This window comes from Odocoileus virginianus, chromosome 17 (genome assembly GCF_023699985.2).
Source record: "Odocoileus virginianus isolate 20LAN1187 ecotype Illinois chromosome 17, Ovbor_1.2, whole genome shotgun sequence".
NCBI classification, from domain to species: domain Eukaryota; kingdom Metazoa; phylum Chordata; class Mammalia; order Artiodactyla; family Cervidae; genus Odocoileus; species Odocoileus virginianus.
In genome coordinates, this window is record NC_069690.1 from 47,341,242 (window position 1) to 47,366,519 (window position 25,278).

Genomic DNA, 25,278 nt, shown 5'->3' on the forward strand with positions numbered 1-25,278 from the left:
AGTCTGAATAGAACTGGTAACATTTTTCTGTTAAATCCCTGTCACTCACTCCTGTTAAACAGTGGTAGAATTTGCTATTCAGGCCTGGAATTTTCTTTGTGGGAAGATTTCTAAAAACAAATTTATTTTCCTCAATAGATGGAGGATTATTCAGGTTGTCTATTTCTTCTTGACTTTGTTTTGCATGGAATTTGTTCATTTTTAAGTTGTCCAATTGTTTGACGTGTCATTTGTAATATTCCATTAGCCTTTTTTTGGCCATACTGCGCAGCACACAGGGTCTTAGTTTCCAGACCACAGTCTGAATCCACACCCCTGCTGTAGCACAGATGCTTAACCTCTGGACCACTGCAAAGTCCTTAGCCTTTAACATATGTATAATCTTAGTTAAGTCACCTCTGTCATTTCCGATAGAAGTCTAGCAGGGGGCCTACTCCCCTTGCCCAATTTAGTCCTGGCTCACTGCAGGGCCCATCTCTCTCCCTGTTCCAGCTCACCTCTGTTGGCCCAGAAGCCTCCAGCCCAGCAGGTCCACCTCCACCCTTGGCTTGGAGGGGCTCAGCCTTCCCTGGGGCCTCCCTGCCCCTCTTACTCCCTCCCATCCAGCCTTCATTCCTCCGAAACCTGTGTGAGTCAGTGGCGGTCAGGCTTCCGCTGGACTTGGCCAGTTAAGCAAACGCTCATCTAAGTGTTGCTATGAAGGGATTTGGTCCATCTGGTGCAGGTCTACAACCAAGTGACTTCAAGTAAAAATTACTCTCAATAATGTGGGTGGGCATCCTCCACTCAGTTGAGGCCAAGGAGAGAAAACCCAAGGTTTCCCTGAGGGAGAAGGAATTCTGGCAAGGCTTCCCTAGGCGGGGTCCTCCACAATTATGCCAGCCGATTATCAGACTGCCTACCTGTCTCCTCCTGGTCGTTTCCTTGATCGAGGGCCCCTTCCCTGGAGGTGTCCAGCCTGTTTTCTGGAGCCAGGTATCACCCCCCCCCCCCTCCTGCGGACAGCAGAGGGTGGTACTCTCTGGGGTGCCAGGACAGTGGAGGCTCACACAGCTGATCAGCAGGCAGCATGAAAGGATGCCCAGACGCCAGAGTGAACGTGCGGTTTAATCATGGGAGGACAACATCTTTACCAGATTGGTGTAAAAATGAAACAGTACAGACATGGTTCTTTACACAGACAATTACATTAAATTTCAAAACCCACGCAGCAATTTGAACCTTATTTCTTGAAAAACGAACACAGACAAATAGGGTGGGTGCCCAGCGCCCAGGGCTGCTCCGCGCGACCTCCGGCATCATGGGGCCCCGGGCCCGGCTGCCACAAGCGCCGGCCTCACAGGTGGACCGACTGGCGTCTCCACTCCCCGCCCCCCCTGCCCCCCATGGCGACGCAATAAATAGGAGAATCCAAACAGAAAAACGACGACCACACCTGTGCGGCAGAGCCCGTGCGGTTCTGGAAGCTCGGCCCGGCTAGCGACTCAGCTGACTCTTCACAGACCAGCCAGGTCTCCAAGTCGGCGGCGCCAGTCCCTGCCCTGCGCCCAGGGCAGCCGCGGGGTGGAGGGGTGTGTGTGTGCGTGGGGGTGCTGGTCCTATGGGCACCTGCGCGCGGGGTGCGGTGCCAGGGTCGGCAGGTGGGAGGCGGGGGGCGGGCCGGTGGCCTAGCCCTCCCGCACGCTGACACGTGGCTCGGCCAGGGAGCTGTGAATAATGCTGAGGATGGACTCCAAGCCGCTGCCTTCCAGCAGCGTGCGGTGGTCGCCCTCGATGACGTGCACCGACACCTTGCCGTCGCACACCTGGGACAGATTGTAGTCGGCGCCCAGGCCGTTCCCATAGGTGCCGCCCATCTTGGCGCGTAGCAGAGTCACGTTGCCGTGGTAGGTGGCCTGTGGCGTGTACTGCTCGGCGGCGCGCAGCTTGTGGTAGAAGGAGCGCGCAGCAAAGCTGAGCGCGTGCCGGTCCAGGCTCGCGTGGCTCTGCGCGATCAGCTCGACGGTGGCCGCCACACGCGCCTCCAGATCCCCGAGGGGCAGAAGGGCCTCCAGCACCTGTAGCACAGGACAGTGAGTGAGCAGCACTGGGGCAGGGGCGGGGGCATCGGGAGGCCGGGCCCCAAGCCGGGCCGACTCACCCTGCTGTGCTCCGCCTCCGTGAACTGCTGCACGAAGAAGCACATGGCCTCAGCCTCCGCCTCCGCCTCGCAGCCAGGGTTCATCTTGGCCCGGTAGCTCTACAAAGAAAGAAGCTGCTGCAGTGGCAGGCGCAAGGGGTTGGGCCTAAGGACGCGGGGACTCCCGTCCGCAGCCGCCCTCACCTGAGTGTAGGCCATCACGAAGGTGTGGGAGCCGTCAAACAGGAAGAGGCTGTTGTTCGTGGGGCCGCTGCTCTGCTGGGCCTGCAGCTGTGAGCACATCTCGAAAGCCACGCAGGCCCCGTAGGAGTAGCCAGCGATGCGGTAGGGTCCCTCTGGCTGCACCTGCCTGATGCACTCGATGTAGTAGGTGGCCAGGCTCTGGATGCTGTCTAGGGGTGCCGCTGTGGGCAAAGCGTGAGGCTTATTAGCCCTTGTCTGCAGGTGCTGTGCCATCCCCAACTCTCTGGGGGGCAGCCTCCTAGGCCCCTGACATACCTCCTGTACACTGCAGGCCATAGGTGGGGATGCTGAGCTTGGCGGCCAGGCTGTGGAACACGGTGGTGGAGCCCTCAATGGGGTGCACCAGGAACAGGGGCCGCTCGGAGCTCTGCACTGAGTTGAGCCGTGTCAAGGTCGGGCCCTCAGGGTTCACCAGCAGGGTGCTCAGGTTCAGCTGGGTCTGCGGCTGGGCAGGGCTCCCCAATTTGGGTGTGGAGTCTGTCAGCTCTGTGAAGAGGAGCAGATACCAGGGACGATACCATAGGGTCCCCTGCCACAAACACACACACACGCACACATGTTGGCTGCGGGTGGCCAGGGCAGGTGGGTGGGGGCCGCTGGGCGCCCAAGGAGGGCTCTCAGGAACGGGCCAGATGGACAAGCCCTGACCTGCTCGGAGGCCAAGAGCCCTGAGGGGACAGTGCTGCTGCGGGGACACCCCCTCCATACCTACCATCAGCTGTGCCAGCCTGCGCGGAAATCTCCTGCAGCTTGCGGATTGTGAGCTGCCGGATTTCCCGCGTGGACAGCGCCAGGTTGTGCTCACGCTCCAGCATCTGGCGCACCTCCACACCCATGAGTGAGTCGAGGCCAAGGTCTGAAAGCGAGCTGTCCGGGTTGATGGTGGCCAAATCATGGATGCCTGGGTGGGGAGGGGGTGGGGAGATGGCTCAGTTGGCAACGCGGGAGGGGCCCTGGGTGGGTATTGTACCCTGGTGGCTGGATCTTCCCAAACCATCATCACTATGGACATGGGACCCATAGCCCCCACCCAGCTCTGCACAGACCACCTGTGCCTCTCCATCCATGAGCAAGCCCAGCACGCCCCTCTTTGGCAGCCTGGGAGACCAGACTTGGGAGACGAGTGTCTGCCAGTGGGGAGGGGGCAGGGTGCTGCCTCACCCAGGATGTGAGCCACAGCCTTCACCAGGTCCTGCTGGCTGCCGCCGTCGCTATGGGATTTGGCCTTCTCCGCCAACACAAAGCTGCTCAGGACAGGGTGGGGCTGGTTCAGGAAGAGGTCTAGCACCTCCAGGCAGGAGGTGATGCGCTGGGGCAGTGTCCCGCCGACGACCATCTCGTTAGTGCCCTTCAACTCCAGGAGGAGGCCCACATCAGCAATTGCGCCCCACTGCACTGCCAGGCCTGTGGGTGGGCAGTGGCGCTGGGGTGAGTCGGGCTAGGTGTGAGGGTGGCTCCGCGGGAGTCGGGGAGTGGCAGGTGGGCCCACCTGGGAGGCCGTTGTGCCGACGCTTCTCACATATGCGCTCCATGGTGGAGTTGGCGAACCCGTAGTTGGTCTGGCCGGCGTTGCCACGCCCGCAGCTCACCGAGGAGAAGACGACGAAGTAGTCCAGCTCTGGGCATGCCTCCCGGGTCACCCTGTGGGTTCTTAAGTCACCCCCAGCCGGCTTCCCCAGCCCACCGGCTGTCATGCCCAGGAGTCCTGATTGCCCGCCAAACTGCCTCCCCTTCCCTGGACCTGCGGTCAGGCCCCAGCAGAGGCCCGTGGCCAAGCCTCCGGACACCAGTGCAAGGGCCGTGCAGGGGAGGGCAGGGTGGAGGAGGGAGAGGAGGAGGGAGGCGAGGAGGGAGGAGCCCACCTGTCCAAGTTCAGGGTGCCACTGTACTTGGGCTTGCTGACGTCCTGGAAGAACTCAGGGGTCTGGTTCTCCAGCATGGCATCTCTCAGGACCTGGGGTGAGGAGATCTTAGCACCTGCCTCGGCCCCAGGCCTTTGGAGGGCTTCTTGGGAGGGGCCCTTCCCTGGGCAGCTGGCTCCAGCCCCTCTAAAGCCGTCCTCACCGCAGCCAGATTGAAGATGCCTCCTACGGGCCCAAGCTGGGTGGCCTCAGTGATAAGGCTCCGGGTGCCATCCAGTGAGCTGACATCGCTGGTGGACACCAGGACCTGCACCCCCTGGCGTCTCCACTCACGGACCTGCCTGGCTTGGTAGCCTGCGGGACACAGACGGTGGGAGGGGATGGGCAAATGAAGGTCGCGCCCCAAGCCTAGGTGCCCTGAGAGCACCATAAGGGGGGTCTGAAGGAGGCCCTTCCCACTGCCCCACCCTCATGCCCGCCCTGGGGCCACTTACCTGTGCGGATCCCAGAGCGTGAGGTCAGCACCAGCTTCTGGGCCCCTCGCTCCACGAGCCAGTGGCCCAGCTCTAGGCCAAAGCCACCCAGGCCCCCAGTGATGATGTAGCTCTTGTGGGCTGGGTAGAAGGTCTTGCACAAGGCCGCCATCCGGGTGGGTTTGGCCCCGTGCAGCACTGCCTTCTGCTCTTCCTCACGTACCTGCAGCCCAAGCAGTGCCCCTGTTCACACACTGCAGGCAGGGGCAGGGGCCAGGGCTGGGGCCGGAGTGCCCCAGGGTCCCCCACTCACCTGAATGACCACTTTGCCGATGTGTTTGCCCTGGGCCATGTAGCGGAAGGCATCCTCCACCTGGGTCCTGGGGAACACTGTGCGCTTGAGGGGCTGTACTACACCCTCCCGGATGCCTGCCTTCAGCAGCATTGACACTTCCTGCCACATGGTGCTGTTTTCTTCAAAGAGTGCATCCAGCAGGACCCCATGGAAAGTCACGTTCTTCAGGAAGATGGCCATGCCTGGACAGGTGGGCAGGCAGGGGGCCTTACCACACAGCCCACAGCCCACCACCCTGCAGACCCCCACTCTGCCCAACAGCCCCCTGCCCACCCAGCCGCCCCCCGGCCTGCTGCCCCATCTCACCCAGGGGGTGGTTGTTGGAAAGGTCAAATTTGCCAATTTCCAGGAATCGACCATGCTGGGCCAGGCACCGCACACTGGCCTGCAGCTTCTCTTCCGCCAGGGAGTTGAGGACCAGGTCAACACCTTGGGATAGGGGGGCAAGCGGGGTCCCCATAGTGAAGATCACAGCCTGGCCAACCTGGCACAAGTCTGAAGGCTAGACCCTGTCCTGGCAGGGGCCAGTGTCTCCTCCAGTGTGGCTGGTGAGTGAGGGATGGAAGGAAGAGGGGGCTGAGGATACAGGTGTATGGTGGGTGGTGAGTGATGGGGACCACTCACCCTTCCCGGCTGTGTGCCACAGGACATGCTGCTCGAAGGATGTGTCCCGGGAGTTGGCAAAGCTGGTTTCGTTGAGCTGGGGGAACCTGGACTGGAGGTATGCCCGCTTTTCGGCTGACCCTGGCAGAGAGAGGCACACCTGGTGAGTCTGGGCTTTGGCAGCGCTTCCAGGCGGACAATCCTGGGCTCTGGGAAGGGCCGGAGGCTTACCCACAGTGGTGAAGACGCGGCAGCCCAGGCTGAGGGCAATGGCAATGGCAGCCTGGCCTACGCCACCGGAGCCTGAGTGAATTAGCACTGTCTCCCCTGGCTGCATGTGTCCTCGGACTATCAGCGCGTAGTAGGCTGTGCTGTAGACAACGGGCACCGAGGCGGCCTCCTCCAGGGTCCTGAGGGCACAGTGCAGGGGTCAGCTCTGGCCCGATGCCTGGCCACGTCCACGTCGGGCCCCGGATCCCAGCCCTGGTGACTCACCAGTTGGAAGGCACGTCCCACAGGAAGCTCTGAGGCACCAGAGTGGAGGTGGCCAGGCCTTCGGCGGGTACCAGCCCCATCACACGCTTTCCACTGGCATCTCGGCCAGAGAACTCCATGCCTAGCATGCAGTCCCGAGAGGCCCAATTTCCTGGGGGCAGATGGGGGGTGAGTGGGCCCTGACCTCACCAGGAAGAGCCTCCCAGGTTCCTGAGCACTGCAGGGTGAGGACCCCTCTCGTCCCAGGCCCTGGCCTCGGGGGTGGTCTTTGTTTTGGTCCCCCTACTGTGGGCTGCCTGTACCTGGGATAGCGTCGGGGGACAGCTTGCCCGTGGCCAGCATGATGTCGCGAAAGTTGAGGGAGGCATAATAGATGGTGCAGAGCTGGACGCCAGGGCCCGTGGACTGGGTGTGGCGCAGAGGGGAGCAGACCCAACGGATGGAAGACAGGTCCCCTCGGGTGAGGACATTTATGAAGGCGTGCTCCGTCTGCTCCTCGGGCTTGTCTAGGGGGTGATAGGAAGTGGAATCCTTAGGATCACATGTGGCCCTGGCCTGGAGCAGGGCTTCCAGCCAGAGTCCTCTTGCCCTCTCCTCATCCACCCAGCTGGGAGGTGAGGAACCCGGAGGAGCAGGGCAGTCCCGGGGGCCTCACCTTGTTCCAGTGGGAAGTGGCGGAACGCTCCCCAGGCCCCGTCACGGTAGACGTTCATCACCAGGTCACTCTGGAGCACCTTCTGCAGCTCCAAGGACTTTGGGTCTGTCTCAGGGATGGGGGACGTGCTGTTGAGGTTGGACACCAGGACGCACCTGTGGGCAGCCAGACAGGTGAGGGGAGGCTGTGGTGGGGTCCTGGGAGGCAAGGGGCAACGTAGCACAGTGGGCATCTCACCGAATCCGGTGCCCGTCAGGCTCTTTCCGGAGACAGTTCACCAAGCCCACGACCCCTGAGGTGGTGCAGCCAACGGCCATAAGCCATACGGGCCGGGAGGAGGAATCGACCAGGATGTTCTGTAGAAGGACAAGGGAAGAGTTGGCTGGCGGGGGGATGGGGGTTCCCCATGCCCTGGCACTGGAGCCGGGTCAGCCTGGCCTGGTAGGGGCTGGGAAGGACTGACCTTCAGGGAGTCAACCCACTGGAAGCTGGTGTCCTCCACAGGCAGGAAGACTGGGCTGTCAGGCGGGGCCAGCCGGCGGCACAGGAAGAGCACTGAGCCGTAGAAGGACTTCTTCAGGGCCACCAGGTGCAGGGACGCCGCGGCAAACAGGCTCTCCCACTCATCCTGCCAATTGAGGGGGTCAGGGCTCGCAGCCTCCCGGCCCCGCCCCCACCCAGGCCCCTCCCACCCACTCCAGGCCCCGCCCGCACCTGGCTCAGGAGGTGCTGTTGGCCTTGCTGTGGCTCGGGGCAGGTGAGGAAGGTGACAGTCTCTCCCAAGGGGTGTCCTCTGAGCAGCGTGTGCAGCAACAAGAAGCCTCCCTCCTTGAGGGCAGCTACCATGTTGCCGACAGCCGTGGCCGGGTCACCGAGGCTGGCCAGGGCACAGTTGCACACCACGAGGTTGGCCTCACCCAGGTTGCTGGGGGCCGGGTCTGAGGGGTCCCACTGGCCCTGGGTTATGTTGAGCTGCTGCAACTTGGCCTGGGCAGCCTCCAGGGCCTGGGGGTGGCGGTCAGTGGCTGTGTAGTCCAGCTGCAACAAGGGCTGGAGGTTGAGCAGCGTAGGGATGCGGGAATACAGTTGGCCGTCACCAGCTAGCACCTGGCATGGAATAGTTTATTGGATCAGCTGCCACTGGGCAGGCGTCCCCCAACCTCAGCTGGGTGTCTCCCAGAAAGGCCCACCCACTGACTCCGCAGGGGTCACTGGCCAGTGCTGCCCCGCCCACCACACCCCTGGAGCCCAGCTCCAGTCCCTTCCCAGTGCCCCCTTCCCCTTTGGTGTCTGGAAAGCCTCAGCACCATCTCAAGTCAGGCAACTTCACGCCCTCCTTAGGGTCAGAACTGCCTGTATCTGAGTCCTTGTGTACTGGGCCTGAGGCTGCGCGGGGCACGCACCTCCACCACTTTCATCTTGAGGCTGGTTATGTTCTCCAGGGCAGTGTCCACGCACGCCTTGAGTGCTGAGGAGTTGAGGAGCCCACTGAGCAGGGGGTCGTCACACAGCAGGGCTCTCTCCTGGGCTAGGATCTGGCCCATCTCCATCTGCAGGTTCCCGTTGAGTTGCAGCTGGCAGGCGGTGGCCAGCAGCCGAGGCAGGCCCTGCTGTGGGGCGTCCTGGGGAGCCTGGGCACCGTCGAGCCCGGGAATCACCATCTTTATCCCCTGCTGGGCCACCTTGGTCTGAAGTGCCTGTGTCAGCCCTGGGGAGGGGAGAGTCACGTGTCAGGCAAGAGCCTCAGCTGGGCTGGGGTTCCTGAAGCTCCCCGCCACCTGGAATTGGTGACTGCTTGGAGCAGAACCCACTACCTGGCTCTGCGCACTGACAGAAAATAGAGGGATGGAGTGGACCGTCCAGTCCTCCAGGGCTGGAAACTGGCATTGACCATCGGTACCACTAGGTGGGCAAAGGGCAGCCCTGCGCCCCATGCAGGTGTGAACCCCACAGAGTGTGGATTCCCCAGAGGGTGGGTTCCGTGCTTTGCTGGCCCTGGCTGCCCCTGCCCAGCTCCCACCACCATCCTGCACCCCTCAGCTTGGGCATGAACCCTGGGTAGAGGGTGGTCTCATGGGTGGTATCACGCCTGTGCAGCTGGCTGGAGGCAGACAGGAGGGGCAAAATCTGTCACCTTTGTGCCGAGGCCCCCTCTGAAGACATCAGCTCCGGGTAGGGGGAAGCCAGGGGCGCTCCCAGGGGAAGGCAGATGTAGACCTCACGTGTAGGAGAGGCTGTGATGGGGTAACGGGGCCCAGGCACTGGGAGCTGGACCCTGGGATGAAGGTGGTGGGTGCAAAAGACTCACCCACACACAGCTGCAGCTCCTCCTGCAGGGCCAGGTCCCCAGCCAGGCACCCACTCTCCATGTACGGTGTGAAGCAGAACTTCTCCAGGATGGGCATCGGCTGCTCCTGCTGACGCCGGGGGGCCACCGAGGTGTGGACCCTCGAGATGTAGACACCGCCGGCCACCGTGGTGTCCAGACACCTGTTCACTACCACGTCGGCCACTGTGGGGACACGCTGGGTGAGGGTGGGTGGGGCCTGGCACGGGGAGCCATGCGTGTGGGACCAGGGCAGGGCTGACCTTGTGTCCCGTCCTGCAGCGTGTACAGCTTCTGCTGGTGGGTGGCCGGGTGGATGTAGATTGCGGTGATGCGTGTGGGCAGGCGTAGGTTGCGCTGGCCCGGGGCCAGGACGGACATCTGCAGCATGGTGTCCATGAAGGTCACCCAGTTGTCCTTCCAGAGCAGCTGGCCCGTGTTGCCTGGGGAGAAGGGGCTGTCGGTTTGGCCAGCCTGGGTCTCTTCCTGCCGTGGGCCCTCTTCCCCGTGTGCCCCAACCTGGGGGGCCCCTTGTGGCACCCTCACACCAGGCAGCAGGAATTGCCCCCAAAGCACAAAGTGGGACCTCCCTTGCACCTACCTTCGGAGCTGGTCTCGAGGACACCCTGGAAGTAGGGGCCATAGTTGTAGCCCCGCAGCTGTAGCTCCTTATACACGTCGCCACGGCTCAGGGGGATGGCAGTCGTGGGGTCTGTGGGGTCCGTAGGGGTCGCAGGGTCCATGCCATACCGGTTGTCAAAGAGCTTGGGGTCGGGATCTTCCCACTGGTATACCTTCCCTGTGGGTGGGGGTGGCAGAAGGGCCTGAGTGAGGGCATGGCTGAGCCGGCAGCCGAGGTCCACCCAGAGACCCCCCCAGCAGGGACCCTGTAGCCTGGTCCGGTGCCCCTGCTCACCGCTTACGATCAGATTGCCACTCTCAGACACTTCGAAGGTGCAGGAGGCTTCCAGAAGCCGCACTTCCAGAAGTGCAGTCCCTGTGGGCAGCAGAAGAGGTCAGCTGCAGGGGTTAGCAGCTGGCCCTCTTTTCCCGTAGCCCGAGCCGCCCGCCTCACCTGTCTTCGGCAGGATGGTGGCCTGGTGCAGCGTCACGTTCTCAAATACTATAGGCGTGTGCTCCATGTTCTGGTCCAAGGCTCGGGCCAGTGTCTTCCAGACCAGGCACAGGTAGCCGGTGGCCGGGAAGATGACGCGACCGTCGATGCAGTGATCCACCAGGTAGTGGTCAGGGGACTCGGGGCTGATGTCTGTGGGGCCGGGGCCTTAGTGCCACCGCTGCGGAGGGGGGAAGCCCCCCCACCCCCCCGGCCTGCCTGCATCGCAAGGACTCACCGATCTTATAGACGGTGGCGGAGGAGCTGCTGGAGCCGTTGGGGAAGTCCTCTGCAGCGGGCACATCCCAGGTCTGGCTGTGGTCCCACTTGATGTGGGGGGAGATGAGGGGGGTGCCCCGGGGAGCCGGGAACTCCACAGGTGGGAATAGTCCGTTGGGGTTGACATCGATGCTGGAGGGTGGAAGCGGGGAGCTGTGACTGCCCTGTCACACCCATGGTCAACCCATCTCCCCTAAGACCCTGGAAACGGCTGAGACGGGGGTTGGGGGCATGGCAAGGGTGTAGAGGTGGCCCCAGCACCCAGAGGTCCGCTTCCTGGGGACAATCTCAAGGCCGGCCTGTGGCCTGGCCGGTGAGGAGCCTCCCGGGGTTGAGCAGGGACGCACCCGGTCAGGTAGAGCTGGCCCATGTTGCTGAGGAAGAACTCTAGGTTGTCCTTGTGGTCCTTCTTCATCAGTGGGATGATGGTGCAGCTGGTCTTGAGGCCTCTCTTCAGGATGGCCTGCAGAGGCAGAGACAGGCTGGGCCTCCCCCTGACCAGTTGCCACTGGCCCCCCGCTCGGTCCCACGGAGCCCGGCCAGCCCACCATCCCTCCGGGACCACGCGTACCTGCAGCAGGGCGTGGGGCGCTATCTCCAGCACCACAGCATTCTCGGGCACGTGCCACAGCGCCTCCTGGAACAGCACGGGGCTCACCAGGTTGTTCACGTTGTACTCAGCTGAGAAGGTGCGGGCCAGGCTCTCCTGCCACTGGGTCTTGGGGATGGAAGTGCTGAGCCAGCGTGAGGAACGTGGCTGGGGGTCCCGGATCACCTGCGCGCAGGGCCGGGCAGAGTCAGTCAGCCTGAGGGACCCAGGGCCCGCCTTCCCCACCCGTCCTCAGGGAGGACCCTGCCGCGCAGCGCGTGGACAGCCGCCCACCTTCTTGAGCTGCTGAAGCAGCGTGGGGGCGATGGCGTCCATGAAGTAGGAGTGGAATGCCATGCCGCCCGTCCGCACCTCCTTGGCGAACACACCCTCCTGCTTCAGCTGCTGCACGAACTCCAACATGGCAGCCTGGGGGTGGGGGACGCAGATGGGGAGGGATGGGGGCGCTGACAGCAGTCCAGGCCTGGGCCAGTGCCTGGCTCCCCACGCAGAGCGCGTCCTGGGGGGGTGGGAGGGGACTTGGGGACGAGGCCTCGCTTCCCAGGGCCCACCTGAGGTCCTGAGATGGTGACGGTGTCAATGGAGTTGTGGCAGGCAGGCACGATGCCAGGGGGGCAGCGCTGCTTACACTCTTCCCAGGTCAAGCCTGGGAGCAGAAGAGAGCCTCAGAGGGTGCATGGGGAGCAGGCACCCCCACACGGCCCTCCCCGGGTAGGGGGACACTGCCTGGGTGGCCCTAATAACAGCTGCCGAGCGGCATCTTTACGAGGCAGTTTCACCCTTGCGGTTGTCTGGTCTCAGGCGGAGGTGTCATTAATGCCGTCCTACGGGCGGGAGCCAGTTTCGGGTCCCACGCCTGGCCCACCAGAGAGGGCCTTGGCCTTACTCTCCCGACAGCCCCTCTGGCTCTCTCTGGTCTCCTCCCATCCCCAACCCTGCCTGTCCCAAGTGTGAGCAGGCCCACTCCTCTGCCTGCAGCCTACCCCAAGGGGATCATATGAAAATCACGCTGGCCTCTACCGACAGCCCCGTGGGCAAGTATGCCGGGCTCTAAGGCCATCCGGGGCACAGCGGGGCAGGCTATCAGGGTTGTTCTCACCCTGCAGTGAGGACAGTGGCTGGCGAGCTGCCCCCAGGCCCTGGCCTCTGCCCAGCGCCAACACAGAACGGTGCCAGTAAGATGCCCACCTCCCACGGAGACCCTCAGGCCCAGGGGTGAAGCGGGATGGGGGAGCAGAGGGCAGCACCTACCTACAGCTGCCATGGCCCCGGGTGGGATGTTGGCCTCCTTGATGCACTGGCCCCTCCAGTAGGCAGCGAGGACGGCCTCCTTCTGGGAGATGCAGCCGTCGGCATATCCACAGGCCACCTCACCCAGGGAGTGCCCGATGATGCCGTCGGGCTGAAGACCCATGGAAGTCAGGAGGTCTATGAGGGCGATCTGGGGGGGGGGGAACAGGATGGGTCATGCCAGTCATGCTAGTCCCAGGCTCACCGTCCTGCCAAGCCCACTCACCCCAGACCCCAGGGGCGCACCTGGATGGCAGTGAGGCTCACAAAGGAGACAACGATGTCGTCAAAGGTGGTCTCGTCTGTGCTCAGCAACAGCTGTGACACCTGCAGTCCCAAAGGCTTCACAGCCTCATCCGAGCGCAGGATGGAGTCGCGGAAGCTGCTCAGACGCATGAGGCTCAGCCCCATCCCACGCCACTGTGTGCCCATTCCTGTCCCGGAGGGAGATGTCAGGGCAGCGCCATGCAGTCCCAGCCCGTGTGGCCCTTGGGGATGACCTCGGGTGGTGTGGGGCGGGGTGGGGTGGGGGCTCACCAGAGCAGATGAACCAGAGTGGGCGCTTGCTGGCCGGCACCTGCTGCACCTCCTGGCTGCCCCCCTGGCTGCCCAGCACGGCATAGCCGTGGAAGGGCATGGCTGCTGGGGAGGGGGCCGCGATGTCATTGAGCATGCTCACGAAGGCCAGGTTCTGGCTGTGCTGGAGGCCTAGCTCCAGCAGACCCTGCACACCCTCCAGGGTGCGCCCACTGGCCCGCAGCAGACGGGGCAGGGCAGCATGCGGGGCAGGCGGTGGTGGTGGCTGGGAGTTGGGCTGGAGGATGACGTGCACGTTGGAGCCACCGAAGCCAAAGGAGTTGATGCCCACGTTGCCCCCGAGGACGGGCAGGGGCCGGTCCACCACCTGCAGCCGCCCGTCCTGCAGTGCTGGGATCTCGGGGTTTGGGCTGTGGAAGTGCAGGTTGGGGGCCCAGAGCCCGTGCTCCAGGGACAGCAGCACCTGTGGGTGCCTCGCGGTCAGCAGGGTGGCTGGCCCTGGGCTCCCTGCCCCTGCTGTAGGGATGAGCTTCACGTACGTCCCCTCCTGAGGGCCCTCGGGGCCACCCCAGAGGGCCCGCCCACTGCAAGCAACCTCCTTCCCCACCAAGCTCGCCCTGCCCCAGTGCAGAGATCTGGTGACCAAGCCACATGCTCTGTCCCCTCTCAGCCTTAGGCTTCACCCGGGGCCCTGCCACCTCCTGGCCTGATTGGCTGTGGGTTTAGACAAAGGTTCCTTAGCCATTCCCCACTCCATCTCCCAAGCTAAGAGCTGCAGACAGGTGGCTATGCTGGCCCAGGGAGCCGAGACCACCTGAAGTTCCCACCACACCCAGAAGCTCAACCAGTGGCAACATGGATCCTCCAAGCTACCAGCTGGTCAGGAGGCCACAGGGAGGGCAAGCCTGGAGAGGCGGGCTGCCCTGTTGCTTCTGCTCCCTCTGGCTGGCCCCTTGTGGAGCAAGTATTGGGTGAAATGTATGGCCCCATGAAGCCAGCAGGGACTGGCCACATGCTGGCCGCCTGCTCTCCGGGCCTTAGTTGGCCCACACCCCACAGCACAACCTGGAGGGACCAACCTCCCCGCCCCCCACAGCAGGCTGTAAGAAGCTGATGGGGCAGGGACAAGATGGCCCTAGACTCGCCTGCCTACCTTAGCCAGCGCCGCGAGCCCTGAGGCAGGCTCTGGGTGTCCCATGTTCGACTTGGTGGACCCAATCAGCAGGGGGCCCTTGCGGGTGCCACACAAGGCTTGCACAATGCCATTCAACTCCTGGGGGTCGCCCACCTGTGGGGAACTCAGGGAGGTCAGGACACCGCCCTGGTGCCTCTCTGGCATGGGATGTGGGGTGTGAGCAGGGCCAGGCAGGGGTCTCACCTTGGTACCGGTGCCATGGGCTTCGACATACTCCAGAGACTCCGGGTCCAGCCCGGCCGGCTTGTACAGGGAGTTGATGAGCTGCTCCTGTGCCTCTCCGGAAGGGTAGGTGACGCCTGGGGACAGGGCCTGGCCTCAGCACACCCAGCGCCGTCTGACTGCCTGCAGCCCCACCCTCACCCGCCTCAGGCCAGCTCCCACCTTGCTCTTTGTAGCCGTCCGTGTTGGTGCCAGCGTTGAGGATGGTGGCGTACACCCGTCGGGCCAGGGACTTCTTGGTCAGAAAGACGGCCATCACAGCCTCTGCACGGCAGTAGCCATTCCCTGGGGGCGGAGGGCACTTCAGGCTCACAAGCTCAAGGAAGGGCTCAGGGACTGGTGCTGGATAGAAGCGGGGGTGGGGGCACTGCCCGGGGCCCCATGCCCGCTGCCCTCACCTGATGCATCGAAGGACTTGCAGGCGCCCTCGGGGCTGAGCATGCCCAGCTTCATGAACTGCACCGAGGTGTTGGGCTTCAGCAGGATGTTCATGCCGCCCACAATGGCCATGGTGCACTCCCCTCTCTGGATGGCCTGGTAGGCCCTCTGCAGGGCCATCAGGCTGGAGGAGCAGGCTGTGTCCAGGGTAATGCTGGGCCCTGCAGGCAAGGACACGATGCAGCTGTGGGACTACCTCCCCACCCTACCACCTCGGGGCTCTGACTGCTCTATTGAGTGCTCTCTATGTGGAGCCCATGACACCAGGACCTTGTTCCTGCTGTCCTTCCTTGGGGAGGTGCGGTCAGAGTCTGGAAGGGTCTCAGTTGTCATCCGGCCCCTGCCCCCCGCTCCCAAGTCAGACCCAAAGGGACTGTGTGGGCACCCACCTTTGAAGTCAAAGAAGAAGGAGAGGCGGTTGGCCATCATGGCACGCTGGCAGCCCAGCATGCTGTAGCCCACGAGGGTCTCAGGGTCTCGGCTTAGAGCTTCTGAAGCCTCAGAGCCACTCATACCCATCCAGATACCGGTGTTTGTCCCCCGAATGGAAGCTGGGTTGATGCCTGTGGGAGGCAGAAGTCAGACCTGCAGCTGTGCTGTGCCTAGCCTGCTGTCGAGCTCTGGGAGGTGAGGCGTCCCCCCTTGGCTCTCTGGCTTGGGTGATCGCGTGCATGCTAAGTCACTTCAGTCATGTCCGACTCTCTGCAACCCTATGGATTGTAGCCCCCCAGGCTCTTCTGTCCATGGGATTTCTCCAGGCAAGAATACTGGAGTGGGTTGCCGTTTCCATCTCCGTGGGATCGACTGTGGGTTCAATTCTACGTTGTAGGGGGATTCTTTATCTTATGAGCCACTAGGGCTTGGGTGAGAGGAGGCTCCACCTGACCTGACTCTGGAGTGGCTGGGGGCCAGGGAAGAGACAGTGGAGCCTGAGTGGGGTGGCCGGCCCAGGGAGGGTTGACAACGGATAACCAGGTCACAGGAAACTGGGGTCCGGGGGGCAAGCGGGGTGCCAGGTGGGGCTCCAGTCTCTGGGTCAGGTAGCGGCCAGAGACAGCCAGAGGTGGGGACAGAGGACAGCATTGTCCCCAGGCTACTCCCCTGGGCACTGGTACTGCTGGCAGGGTCTGATGAGCCCTGAGAGTGGCCTGCCCTGGGCGGGCCAAGATAAGAAGACAGAGAGAGACAAAGGCCGAGTGTCCAGGCTTGGGAAGGAGGGAGGGACACTGGCCAGGAGAGCGGCATCCAAGGTCTCCGGGTGGGGCCTGGGCAGCAGGAAAGCCTCCACCTCCCCGCCCCTCCCCCTAGGCAGTGCCTGTCCAGGACCCTGTCACACTCAAGTGACAACCCCAGGGACTACTTAGCATCTACTGCAGGACAAGAGACCTGCAAGGCCAGGATACCCACTCTGCAAACCACAGGTGGCAGTTGGCAGGTTCCGGGTTCCCCCGCCGCCCACCTGCTGAGGGGCCTCACCCCCATGGCCAGCCTTCCCGCTCCCACCCAGCAGGACTTCCATGTCCCTGGTATCCCTGGGACAAGTCTGTGCCCTCAAAGCACTTTTTCAAGGCTAGACACAACCCAGCAGAGGGGAGTGGAGGGCAAGAGTCCTGGGGTCAGATCCTGCCTCCTGCTCTGCCTGGCACCTGTTGTCCTGCCCTCACCCCCAAGTTCAGCCACGCAATGGGGAGTGAGGAAACTGGGGTGATGGGACATGCCCAGGATACCTCTGGTGTGCAGTTGTGAAACCTGAGTTGCCTGAGGCCCACACCTCCCCACCCCGTCGGCCCCAGCCCGGGACTCTGCTCCCTCCTCACTATCTCCTGTTTTGGATGTTTTGTTATGAACACATGATGCTTTTAGAAGCAAAAAGGGAGGGTTTCAAGAAGGGCAGCAGGAAACTCGGGGACAGGCCCTCTGCAGCCCCCCAGATAGCCCACCTGCATCCACAATGGCCTCGTAGGTGACCTCCAGCAGCAGGCGGAGCTGGGGGTCCATATTGTGTGCCTGCTTGGGGTGGACCCCGAAGAAGGAGGCATCAAACCGGGACAGGTCCTTCAGCTTGCCTGACCGCCGAGGCAGGCCATATAGTCCTAGGGAACACACACAGGTGGAGAAATCAGTCACAGGACATCATGGCCCTGAGTGATTGATTTGGGGGGCACAGCAGAGCACTGTAGGGGGCAGCGCTACCTCCTTCCACCTCCCACGGTCCTGACCTGGCTGGAGACCTTCTGCCTGGCCCCATCCTGGCCTGGCAGCTAGGGCCAGCCAGGCTCTGCCACACTGACTCACATCCTGTAGATCAGGTGGAGCCGCTCTGTGGGAGAACCTACTGGGCGTGAGGGAGTCAAACCAGCTTCCCGGGGGAGCCTGATGTCTTATCTGACAGCCTGGGACAGCAGGTGGGTGGGCCAGTGGGCGGGCAGTGGCTGGCTGGAGGTGTTCATCCACCTGGCCTTGCCCTGGCTCCACCCCCAAGCAATGCCCCCGGTCTGTGAAAGGAGCAAAGGCCACAACCAGGGAACTCCAGACTCCCACAGGCTGGAGTTCAGTCCCTAGCCCACTGGCCAGAGGTCCCAGGTTCCCCTAGCCCAGAGCCTTCTGATACCATCTCCAGAAAGAGGCTGCAACATGACCTCACCTTAGGTGACCGTTGGCTCTGCCAATGGGACTGGAGTGCAGGCCAGAACAGGCCTGCCCTGGTAACCCGGGAGACTGTGTCCACAGTAGCGGTGAGAAAAGAGAAAAGAACATCCCAAGTAGGCGGGGAGCCCCAGGCCGGCTTACCCGCCTTCCACCGCCTGTCATCATCTGTCACCATGTCCACACCGCCGATGAGATTGGCCCAGAACTCCTCCAGGTTCTCCGACTCGGGCAGCTTCCCGGACATGCCAGCAATCACCACCTCTTCCATGGCTGCTCTCTCTGCAAGGAGGGTGGCGCGAGGGCCCAGACACTGGTCAGCCTGGGCCCCAACACTGCCAGTCCACAGCCTTGCTGGAGACCCAGCTGCTCCCCAACCCTGGCTTCTGACGTCCCTCCTCCATCTGGCCCACCCAAGGGTCTGAGAACAGCAGCTCAGAAAGCCCTGCAACAAGATCCACATGGCCAGCTCTGGGGCTGTGCACCCGCTAGAACATTGGGTGTGCAAGTGTGTGAAGTGTATGTACAGTGGTTGGGAAGGGGAAGTCCACTCTGGTCCAGCCTGCTAACACCTCGCACTGGGCTCTCTGGGCATTGGCCTTGGCCTGGGGTGACCCCACCACAGCCCTGCTGCAGGAGACTCAGGAGGGGGCCCTACGGTGGGAGGCAGGCAGGGCCCAAACCCTTCTGAGGAAGGGACTGCCTGGCCGTTAGCCTGTTAAGAGGTGGCCCAGGGAATTTAGTAGGCGAAGGAGAAAGGGCAAATGTGGGGGTGGGAAAAAGCGCCCACACTGACTAGCTGGCTCTGCGCTCAGCATCCCAAGCTGCCCTCCAGGCCGGAACCACAGCTCGGGCTTCTTGACACTGCCAAGACCTGGTGGGGCTCTGAGGAAAAATTGGTCCCTGTCCCACAGTGGGCAGCCCCAGCCTGTACGGCCCCTTCGGCAGGCTCCAACCTGGAGAACCACTCCCGGTTGGCTTCCAGGCAAGCGCTACCCAGACCCACATATTTGCACAGTTTGAGGCCTCAGGACTGTGCCTGCCTACTTCCGTGCAGCCTGCTTGTCTACCCAGACCCAGGTCTCCCAGCACCAACGAGAGAGCTAGACTACTCTGAGCCGATGGGCCCACGATGGGGGCTCCTGTGCAGTCCCTGAGGAAGGGGGCAAGGCCAAGGTTGGTCCTGCAAACTTCCACCAAGCCTCCAGGGCCTCATGGCGCCGATGACTGGTGAACTCGCCAACTACCGACCCTTTAGGGTTTCTCTGAGCATGGGAAAGTAGGAGTGGAGAGAGCGTCTTCCTTGGGTGGCCTGATGGCCCTGGCGTCCCGGCAGAGGGAGCCCCCTCCCCCAGCGCTGAATAAAGAGCCCTTTGCCGGCCCAGAAGCACCAGCTCCCGGGGCGGCTGCTTCTCCAGAAAGCGCCCGCTCTGTTCTCCCCCTACTTGCTATTCACACGGAGTCCGGCGGGACGAGGCAAAAGGGTGGAGACCCCTGCGGCGCAGGCGAAACCGCGCGCGCCGCCGCGAGGTTGCACCCGGCAGGAGTGGCTCTCCCCGCAGAACTTTGGGGGCTCCAAATGGAGCCCACGTGCTGGAGAAGCCGTCCTCATACGATCCTGCGCCTCCTGCATCCACCTCCCTCCCCTCTTCTCAGGCCCTCTGGTCGGCCGAGACAGCTATCCTGCACCCGGAGGCGGGAGGATGCCGCGGGTGGAGGGTCTCGGCGGCCAAGCCGGAAAAGGAGGCCCTCGGGGGCGCCGGAAGGCGGCGCCCACCTGGCGGCTGGGGGCTCCAAAAGGCCCTCGAGGGTCCGCAGCCGCCCGGCCCAGCCCAAGACCAAAATGGCTGTTCGCGGCGTTCCCGGGCGTCCGCCCCTCGCCATCCGCCCACCTGTCCCGCCGGGCCTAGGCACGGCGCGAGGGCCCTTCGCCGCCTAGCCTCGGGCGCCTCGTGGGGCTCGAACATCCAGACCGGAGGCTCGGACCCCGAGACCAGAGCAGGCTCTGCGAGATGAGCCCTTACCATCAGCGCGCCGAACCATGCGCACCCAAGGCCGGAGGATGTGGGCCGGCGGCGACCCCTCGAGCCCGGCAGCCTTGCTCCCGCCCCAGCCCCCAATCCAGTCTGGCCCCAGGACCCGGTTCCCGGCTCGCAACTCCCGACCCCGGCCCGGCCTGGCCGCTTGTACCTGGTCTGGGCTCGGGCGGCTCTGCAAACGGCTGGGGGAGAGCGAGGATGGAGCGCGCGTTGGAGGGGAGGCCGCTACTGTCTCTCTGGCTCCCTCTAGGCCCGCGCCGGCTCTATTTAACCGCGGCCATCCCCGTGCGGACACGCCACATGGGCTGACAGCTTGGCTGCGCCGCCCAGGCCAATGAGCGTCGGGGCTGTGCCCCGGGACCCGGCGCGCCGCCGCCAGTGGGGTGATGCGGCGCGCTGCCGCCGGGAGCCGGGACCCTGCGCGGGGGCGCGCCCGGGGGGCGCCGGGTTGGGGGCCCCCGGACTCGGGGGGCTTCGGGGCGGGGCGCGGCGTCACCCCCGCCCCCCAACTTCCGTTTCGTGCTCCACGCCTCCCAGGGCCGCCCCCACCCCCGGGACCGCGGGGGCCACGTGTGCACGGCGCGCGGTGGAAACGGAACGGGGCTTACTTGGGTCACTCTGGGGGTCATACTGGGGCCACACTGGGGGCTAGACGGACCCCTAGGCGTACGAATTGACCGGCCCGCGTCCGGGCTGCGCGGAGACGGGCCGGGGGCGTGGCTCTCTGCAGCCGCAGCCAATCGGGGGCCGGGGGCGTGCGCGCTGGCCCAATGGCGCCCCTCGAGTGGGCGTTGCTAGGTGATAGGGTGATGGGCCGGACGGCCCCGGGCGCTGCGCGGGCCGCGGCAGGGCGAGCGCGGTCATTGACCCGGCGGAGGGTGCCCCGCGCGGGGTTACTGTCAGTCACCGCAGCGCAGCGCCCCGGGTCCTCCCTGCCTTGACGCCGAAATTCGCGGGGCGAGTGCTGGAACCCGGGGGACGCTCCGAGGCCTGGCAGGGGCCTCCCGCAGACGGCCGTGGGGACAGGGCGCAGCCATCTGGCGAGCGGGCTATGCACGGACACCTCTTGCTGTGGTTTGAACAAAGGAGTCTCCCTGGGCAGAGGCACTCGAGCGCGCACGTGGCCACTCTCACCCACGGGCACGCACACGAACCGACGGAAGTGCGTCCTTCCTCGCCCGCACATCCTCCTTCTGTAATTCCCCTGCTCAAATGTTTATCCAATTTATACACACACAAAAAAGTCCTTGACTTTCCAGACTGAAAACACGTCTTGGGAATCACGTGAGTCCAGGAAGGACGGTCGGCTGGCCACGCCCTGCACAGCCCTTACTATCTCCTGGGACCACTGATGGACCCTTGTGAGGTCAGAAAACCCCTGGCAGAGGTGCTCGGCCGACTTCTCTTGTAATCAAACGCTGCTGCTCTCCTCGCCTGCCTCCTCGCAACTGCTTTTGTCTTGCTCTCAGAAACTTTAAACTGTGCAGCATGGCACTGGCCACAGATGTTCTGGGCAGGACAGAACGGGACTGCCACGTCAAACCAGATAACTTGGCTTCAGGTGCCCCTCCCTCAAACCCTACAGTGCTCCCTACACCCCCAGGTAGTCCAAGTGGCAGCTCATCCCTCCTGCTCTAGGCTTCCTCTTGGCATCATCACTGGGGACTTCTGGTTTGCACGCTGTGAAAGAAAGGGCAAGACAGGAAAAAAGGAGAGAGGGCAGGGAGATCACGCAGCTCAGTTGCTGTCCCAAATAACTTTGTGGGATTTTCTTTTCCTTCCTATTTAAGAGCTTTTCAGACACCTGGTATCCTGGATCAGGAGTGGGTAGACTGTGCTGCACAAACACCCTCAACTCTTGGTGTCTTAAACTATCCCAGGCTCACTTCCTGCTGGTCAATGGGGCTCTGCTCACTAAAGTCTACCAAGGGCCCAGGAGACGAGACTGCAGGCTGGGCGGCTGAGTTCGAGACCCTTGTTTGCACCACAGAGGGCTGGGGACTCACTGGATCTAACTATTTTTAGCGAAACGGACAGGGCTCACTTTTTCAGCTAAAGGAAGTCCCATGGCCACATCTCACTTACATGGCCATGTGCCAGACAAGGCAGAGGACGGAGACCCTACCACCTGGCACCAAAGCTGCTCCTGGCATGCTCCTTCCTGGCACATTGGAAGAGACCTGCCATTTTCTCTGCAGCTCCCCAAACACTGTGTGCCCAGGATAAGCAGTGCATGGGTGGTTAAGACGTCAATATGCCTGTGTAGATTTTTATCTTCCTTCTTTTCACAGAAATCAAAGCCTGAAACCTAGATAAATGACATTCATAAAATGTATGCTTCCAAAGGGGCTTGAGGGGGGGCTTGGCCCCTCTGGAGGACAGGCTAAGCACCCCTCCGCCCCGTCCTCCTGTGAAGGGGCTGCCCACCTCTGCACCTAGCCAGGGTGTATCGTTTCTCGGCTGTTTGGCTAAGATCAAGTGTAGCCAGGGTGTAGACTGGCAGTACACATGCCACGAGGGGCTGCCCTCAGCTCCTCTTGGCAGGGAGAACGCTGTGAGTGAGGCAATGCTCTTCCTTTCCATAGAAATGTGCCCCCTCTGGAGGGCTGCCAATTGGCCCCTAGCACAGTAGCTGCAGGTCTTGTTCCAGGCCTCAGGCGATGACCCTGAGGGCTACTTTGGAACCCCCTCCCAATGCCCTCACTCCCTGTCCAGGACAGACATGCCCTGCAGGGCAGGCACACAGCACTCAAGGCTGGGAGTGAGCTTTGTGCAGACCTACTGTGTGCCCAGTAGCTGCCCACAGCTTCTCTGCTGCCCCCTGTCTGATTTCAGCTCAAGTAGGGGGCCTGAGGCTGACAAGGAGGCCAGGAAGCCTCTCCAGGGGCCTGGGCCCCAGAACAACTGACCATGTGAACACAAGCATGGCATGTGCCAAGTGCTGCTGTGGTGCCAGGCACAGCTCTTAGCAAAGCTTCCGGGACACACATCCACCTCATGCTCGGGCCCTAAACAGGGGCCCTGGCCTGACACAGAGGTGGTGAAGCTGGGCTGAGAGCAAAAGGCCAGGACAGTCAACCTGCAGCCTCTGGGCTGGAGGTGAGAACGCAGCTCTGCCGAGGGTGCCGGTGGAGCTCTGAACACCCGACCTACATCCCAAGCCTTGAGTTGGCCCCCCTTCTGTGGATGGCTGGGCTTTTCTGCCCACCTACAGGGTTCCCTCAGTCCCCACGTGAACCAAAGAAGGCTCAGCCCTGGTCGCAGAGTGAATCCTGAAACCAGCATGTTGGTAGCAGGGTCCATGGAAAGTTGAACAAAATTTTAAGCTATGAGATCTCCTGCTCACTCGTGTGTGATATCGTAGTTGAGGATTGTAACTGGCTTTCTATTTTAAACTCAGATATAAATGGAGTGGTGTGTGTGATGGTACCAAAAGCACTCATGGTCGAACCTTTGAAACACAAGAAACCGGGCCTTGAGAGCCACATATGCAAAGCCCTGGAAATCTTTTACTGTCCTTCCCAAGTTCAAAGAAGAATTTGGGATTCGGTGGTCAGTCTGTGAGGTGCCTTAGCAGTTCACCACCCCCACTGTACACAGACACACACACACACACACACACACACACACACACGTGCGTGCGCAGCCCTGACGTGGAGACAAAAGCACCAAGGAGGAGGAGGGGAAGAAGACTGACAGATGGATTGGAAGGGAGCAGGAAGGGAAAGGGGAAGAGAGGGAAGGGGAGGGAAGGAGGAGGAAGGAGGGGATCAGAAGGGGGAGGGGGAGGCATGGGGTGGGGCAGCGAGGAGGTCAGTCCTTGGAGTTGTAGTTCCGAATCTTGGGGGGCTGCTGGCAGCCTTTATGTTTTGGAGGATGAGCCCTGGGATGTTTAGCAGGCTTGCCCCTTGTCTGGGCTTCCATCTTCATCCCTTCAACGCCAAAGGCTGCCCACGTCGCAATGGGGCTTCCCTCCGGGTGCTGGAGGCTACAGGCTGTCGGTGCTGAGTGCTCTAGCAGGTGAAGAGAAAAGAGAAAGGAGGGTGAGTCATCATGGGGCAGGAGGATGCAGTGCGCAGGGAGAGCTGGGTTCACTGAGTGCTGGCTGAGCTTCTCGCCAGCAGGAACCAGAGATCCCATGTCAGCTTTCTTGTGGGAGCCCATGCAGGGGTCCTGGAGGACCTGGCCCTGGTGTCCCACACAGAGGGTCTGTGTGCTCTCCAGGTGTTCTGCAGGGCCTGGACCTGCCCTTCCACTGGGCACACAGGATATCTGGCTGTGAAAACATCTGTCGTGATCATTTCGTAACAGGTCCCACGGAAGTTCTGAGGTTGATGGTTGACTCACGGCACTTCCCAGGCTGTCATCTACCCTGTGCCCTCTGGCCATGCTTGCCAAGTATCTCCAGTGGCACAGCAATGCTGATGCTGCGTGGCCAGGCCCCGGTCAAGGACCCTGGAGCTACAGCACATGCTCTAAGTGTGGGCCACTGCTCCAGGGCAGCCCTCCCAAAATACTGGCAACAACTGTCTTTGCACGAGGGCACCCTAGGTGATGTTTGAAAAGTCCCTTGAGCTTTGCACTATTTTCCTAGTTTTTAAAACTAAAAATGTATTTCTGTTTTTAAAAAAATGTACCAGGAAGATGTTATTAAAAAGCAATTGTGAGGCTACAAGGCTGTATTGTACAACATGTGGAATATGGACAGTATTTTGTAATAAACTGTAAATGAGCATAACCTTTAAAAACTGTATACAAATAAAAAAAAAATGAAAAAAAAAAAAAGCAGTGGTGAGATGATGCAAGCTCAGCGGCAGCTCTCCTTCCTGGGCTGGCCCAGCATGCAGGGCCAGGGTCTGGAGCTCCAAGACAGTCTGCGCTAAAAGAGAACGCGGTGGTTAAGACGCTGTGTTTCCAATGCAAGGGGCATGAGTTCGATCCCTGGTTGGGGTCGTGATCCCGCGTGCCATGTGGCTCAGCCAAAAAAAAAAAAATGTAAAAAATAAAAGAACGCTGACACAGGGCGTCAAGACAGGATAGGTGGGGCCTGGCTGCCTGGTACTGGCATACACATGTGAGACACACTTCAGGGACGCGCACTGTCTGCCCACGGTCGCCAAGCCCACCACCCTGGGCCTGGTGGTATGACGCTGGTGGTCTGGAGGGGTCCGCCCAGCCCATGGTCACGTGCTGCACAGGTGGACGACAGGGAGCAATCTGGCCCAGACTCCAGTCTGGGGAAAGGCCAGCAGAGCAGCTGCCCAGCCTCTGGAGGGAAAGAGCAGGGTTGGCATGGAGCTGGGTGACGGGAAAGGCCGGGACTTGGAAAGCACACACAGGGCTGTGAGCCAGGCTTCTTCCAGGGACTCCAGCACCATGAGCTGGGCGCTGGCCGGGCACCCAGGCCCTGCTCCCCTCTCTCATCTTGTGCTCTTCCTGCTCCTCTGGCCTCTGGAGATGCCTGGAGCTGCTTCTCCTTTCCTGGCGGGTTCAGGGGTCACACCCAGTGGCCTCCCCCTGTGCCCTAAGACCCAAAGCTGAGCCAGGTCCTGGAGCGGGGTGAGGATGTGGGTCCCTGGATGTCCCAGGTTTCCCTTTACTTCCTGTGGCCGTGGCTGCTTCTCCCTCATTGAGAGAGCACCCCGGCGCTTCGTGTGAATTCTTCAACCCCGGGTGATTTCTTCCTCTCTACACAGAGACCTTCTCATCCTAGATGCCTTTATAAGTGCTTATAAAGGAATCTCTGGTCAGCCCTG

General features: G+C 62.1%; 2 protein-coding genes across 6 annotated transcripts in view; both read right to left on the reverse strand.

Moving 5' to 3' along the window:
* Positions 1 to 1,088: 1,088 nt before the first annotated feature.
* FASN (fatty acid synthase) lies at positions 1,089 to 20,152 on the reverse strand. Of its 2 annotated transcripts, none has more exons than XM_020905976.2 (42): positions 20,131 to 20,152; positions 17,628 to 17,765; positions 16,778 to 16,930; positions 15,227 to 15,400; positions 14,798 to 14,998; positions 14,562 to 14,684; positions 14,361 to 14,476; positions 14,136 to 14,270; positions 12,983 to 13,445; positions 12,692 to 12,879; positions 12,407 to 12,596; positions 11,707 to 11,801; positions 11,429 to 11,563; positions 11,117 to 11,320; positions 10,893 to 11,008; positions 10,505 to 10,677; positions 10,228 to 10,419; positions 10,069 to 10,149; positions 9,754 to 9,951; positions 9,416 to 9,595; positions 9,135 to 9,338; positions 8,230 to 8,534; positions 7,541 to 7,933; positions 7,290 to 7,454; positions 7,064 to 7,182; positions 6,827 to 6,981; positions 6,474 to 6,677; positions 6,172 to 6,322; positions 5,908 to 6,086; positions 5,698 to 5,817; positions 5,380 to 5,502; positions 5,032 to 5,255; positions 4,740 to 4,941; positions 4,448 to 4,599; positions 4,246 to 4,337; positions 3,873 to 4,024; positions 3,545 to 3,787; positions 3,096 to 3,284; positions 2,639 to 2,869; positions 2,324 to 2,544; positions 2,141 to 2,239; positions 1,089 to 2,057 (listed from the first exon to the last, which is right to left on the reverse strand). In XM_020905976.2, the coding sequence occupies exons 2-42, from the start codon at positions 17,752 to 17,754 to the stop codon at positions 1,668 to 1,670; spliced, it is 7,557 nt and encodes a 2,518-aa protein (XP_020761635.2). In that variant the 5' UTR covers positions 17,755 to 17,765; positions 20,131 to 20,152; the 3' UTR covers positions 1,089 to 1,667. The 2 variants fall into 2 exon arrangements, with proteins under 2 accessions (XP_020761635.2, XP_020761630.2); XM_020905971.2 differs by lacking the exon at positions 20,131 to 20,152 and adding an exon at positions 19,674 to 19,971.
* A 2,859-nt stretch (positions 20,153 to 23,011) lies between these two features.
* Positions 23,012 to 25,278, reverse strand: part of CCDC57 (coiled-coil domain containing 57) — a 115,327-nt gene continuing 113,060 nt past the window's right edge. For all 4 annotated transcript variants that reach the window (XM_070479745.1, XM_070479746.1, XM_070479743.1 and 1 more), the window contains one exon: positions 23,012 to 23,535. In XM_070479745.1, the coding sequence (XP_070335846.1) occupies positions 23,336 to 23,535 (200 nt within the window). In that variant the 3' untranslated portion in view covers positions 23,012 to 23,335. The remainder of the gene's footprint in view (positions 23,536 to 25,278) is intronic.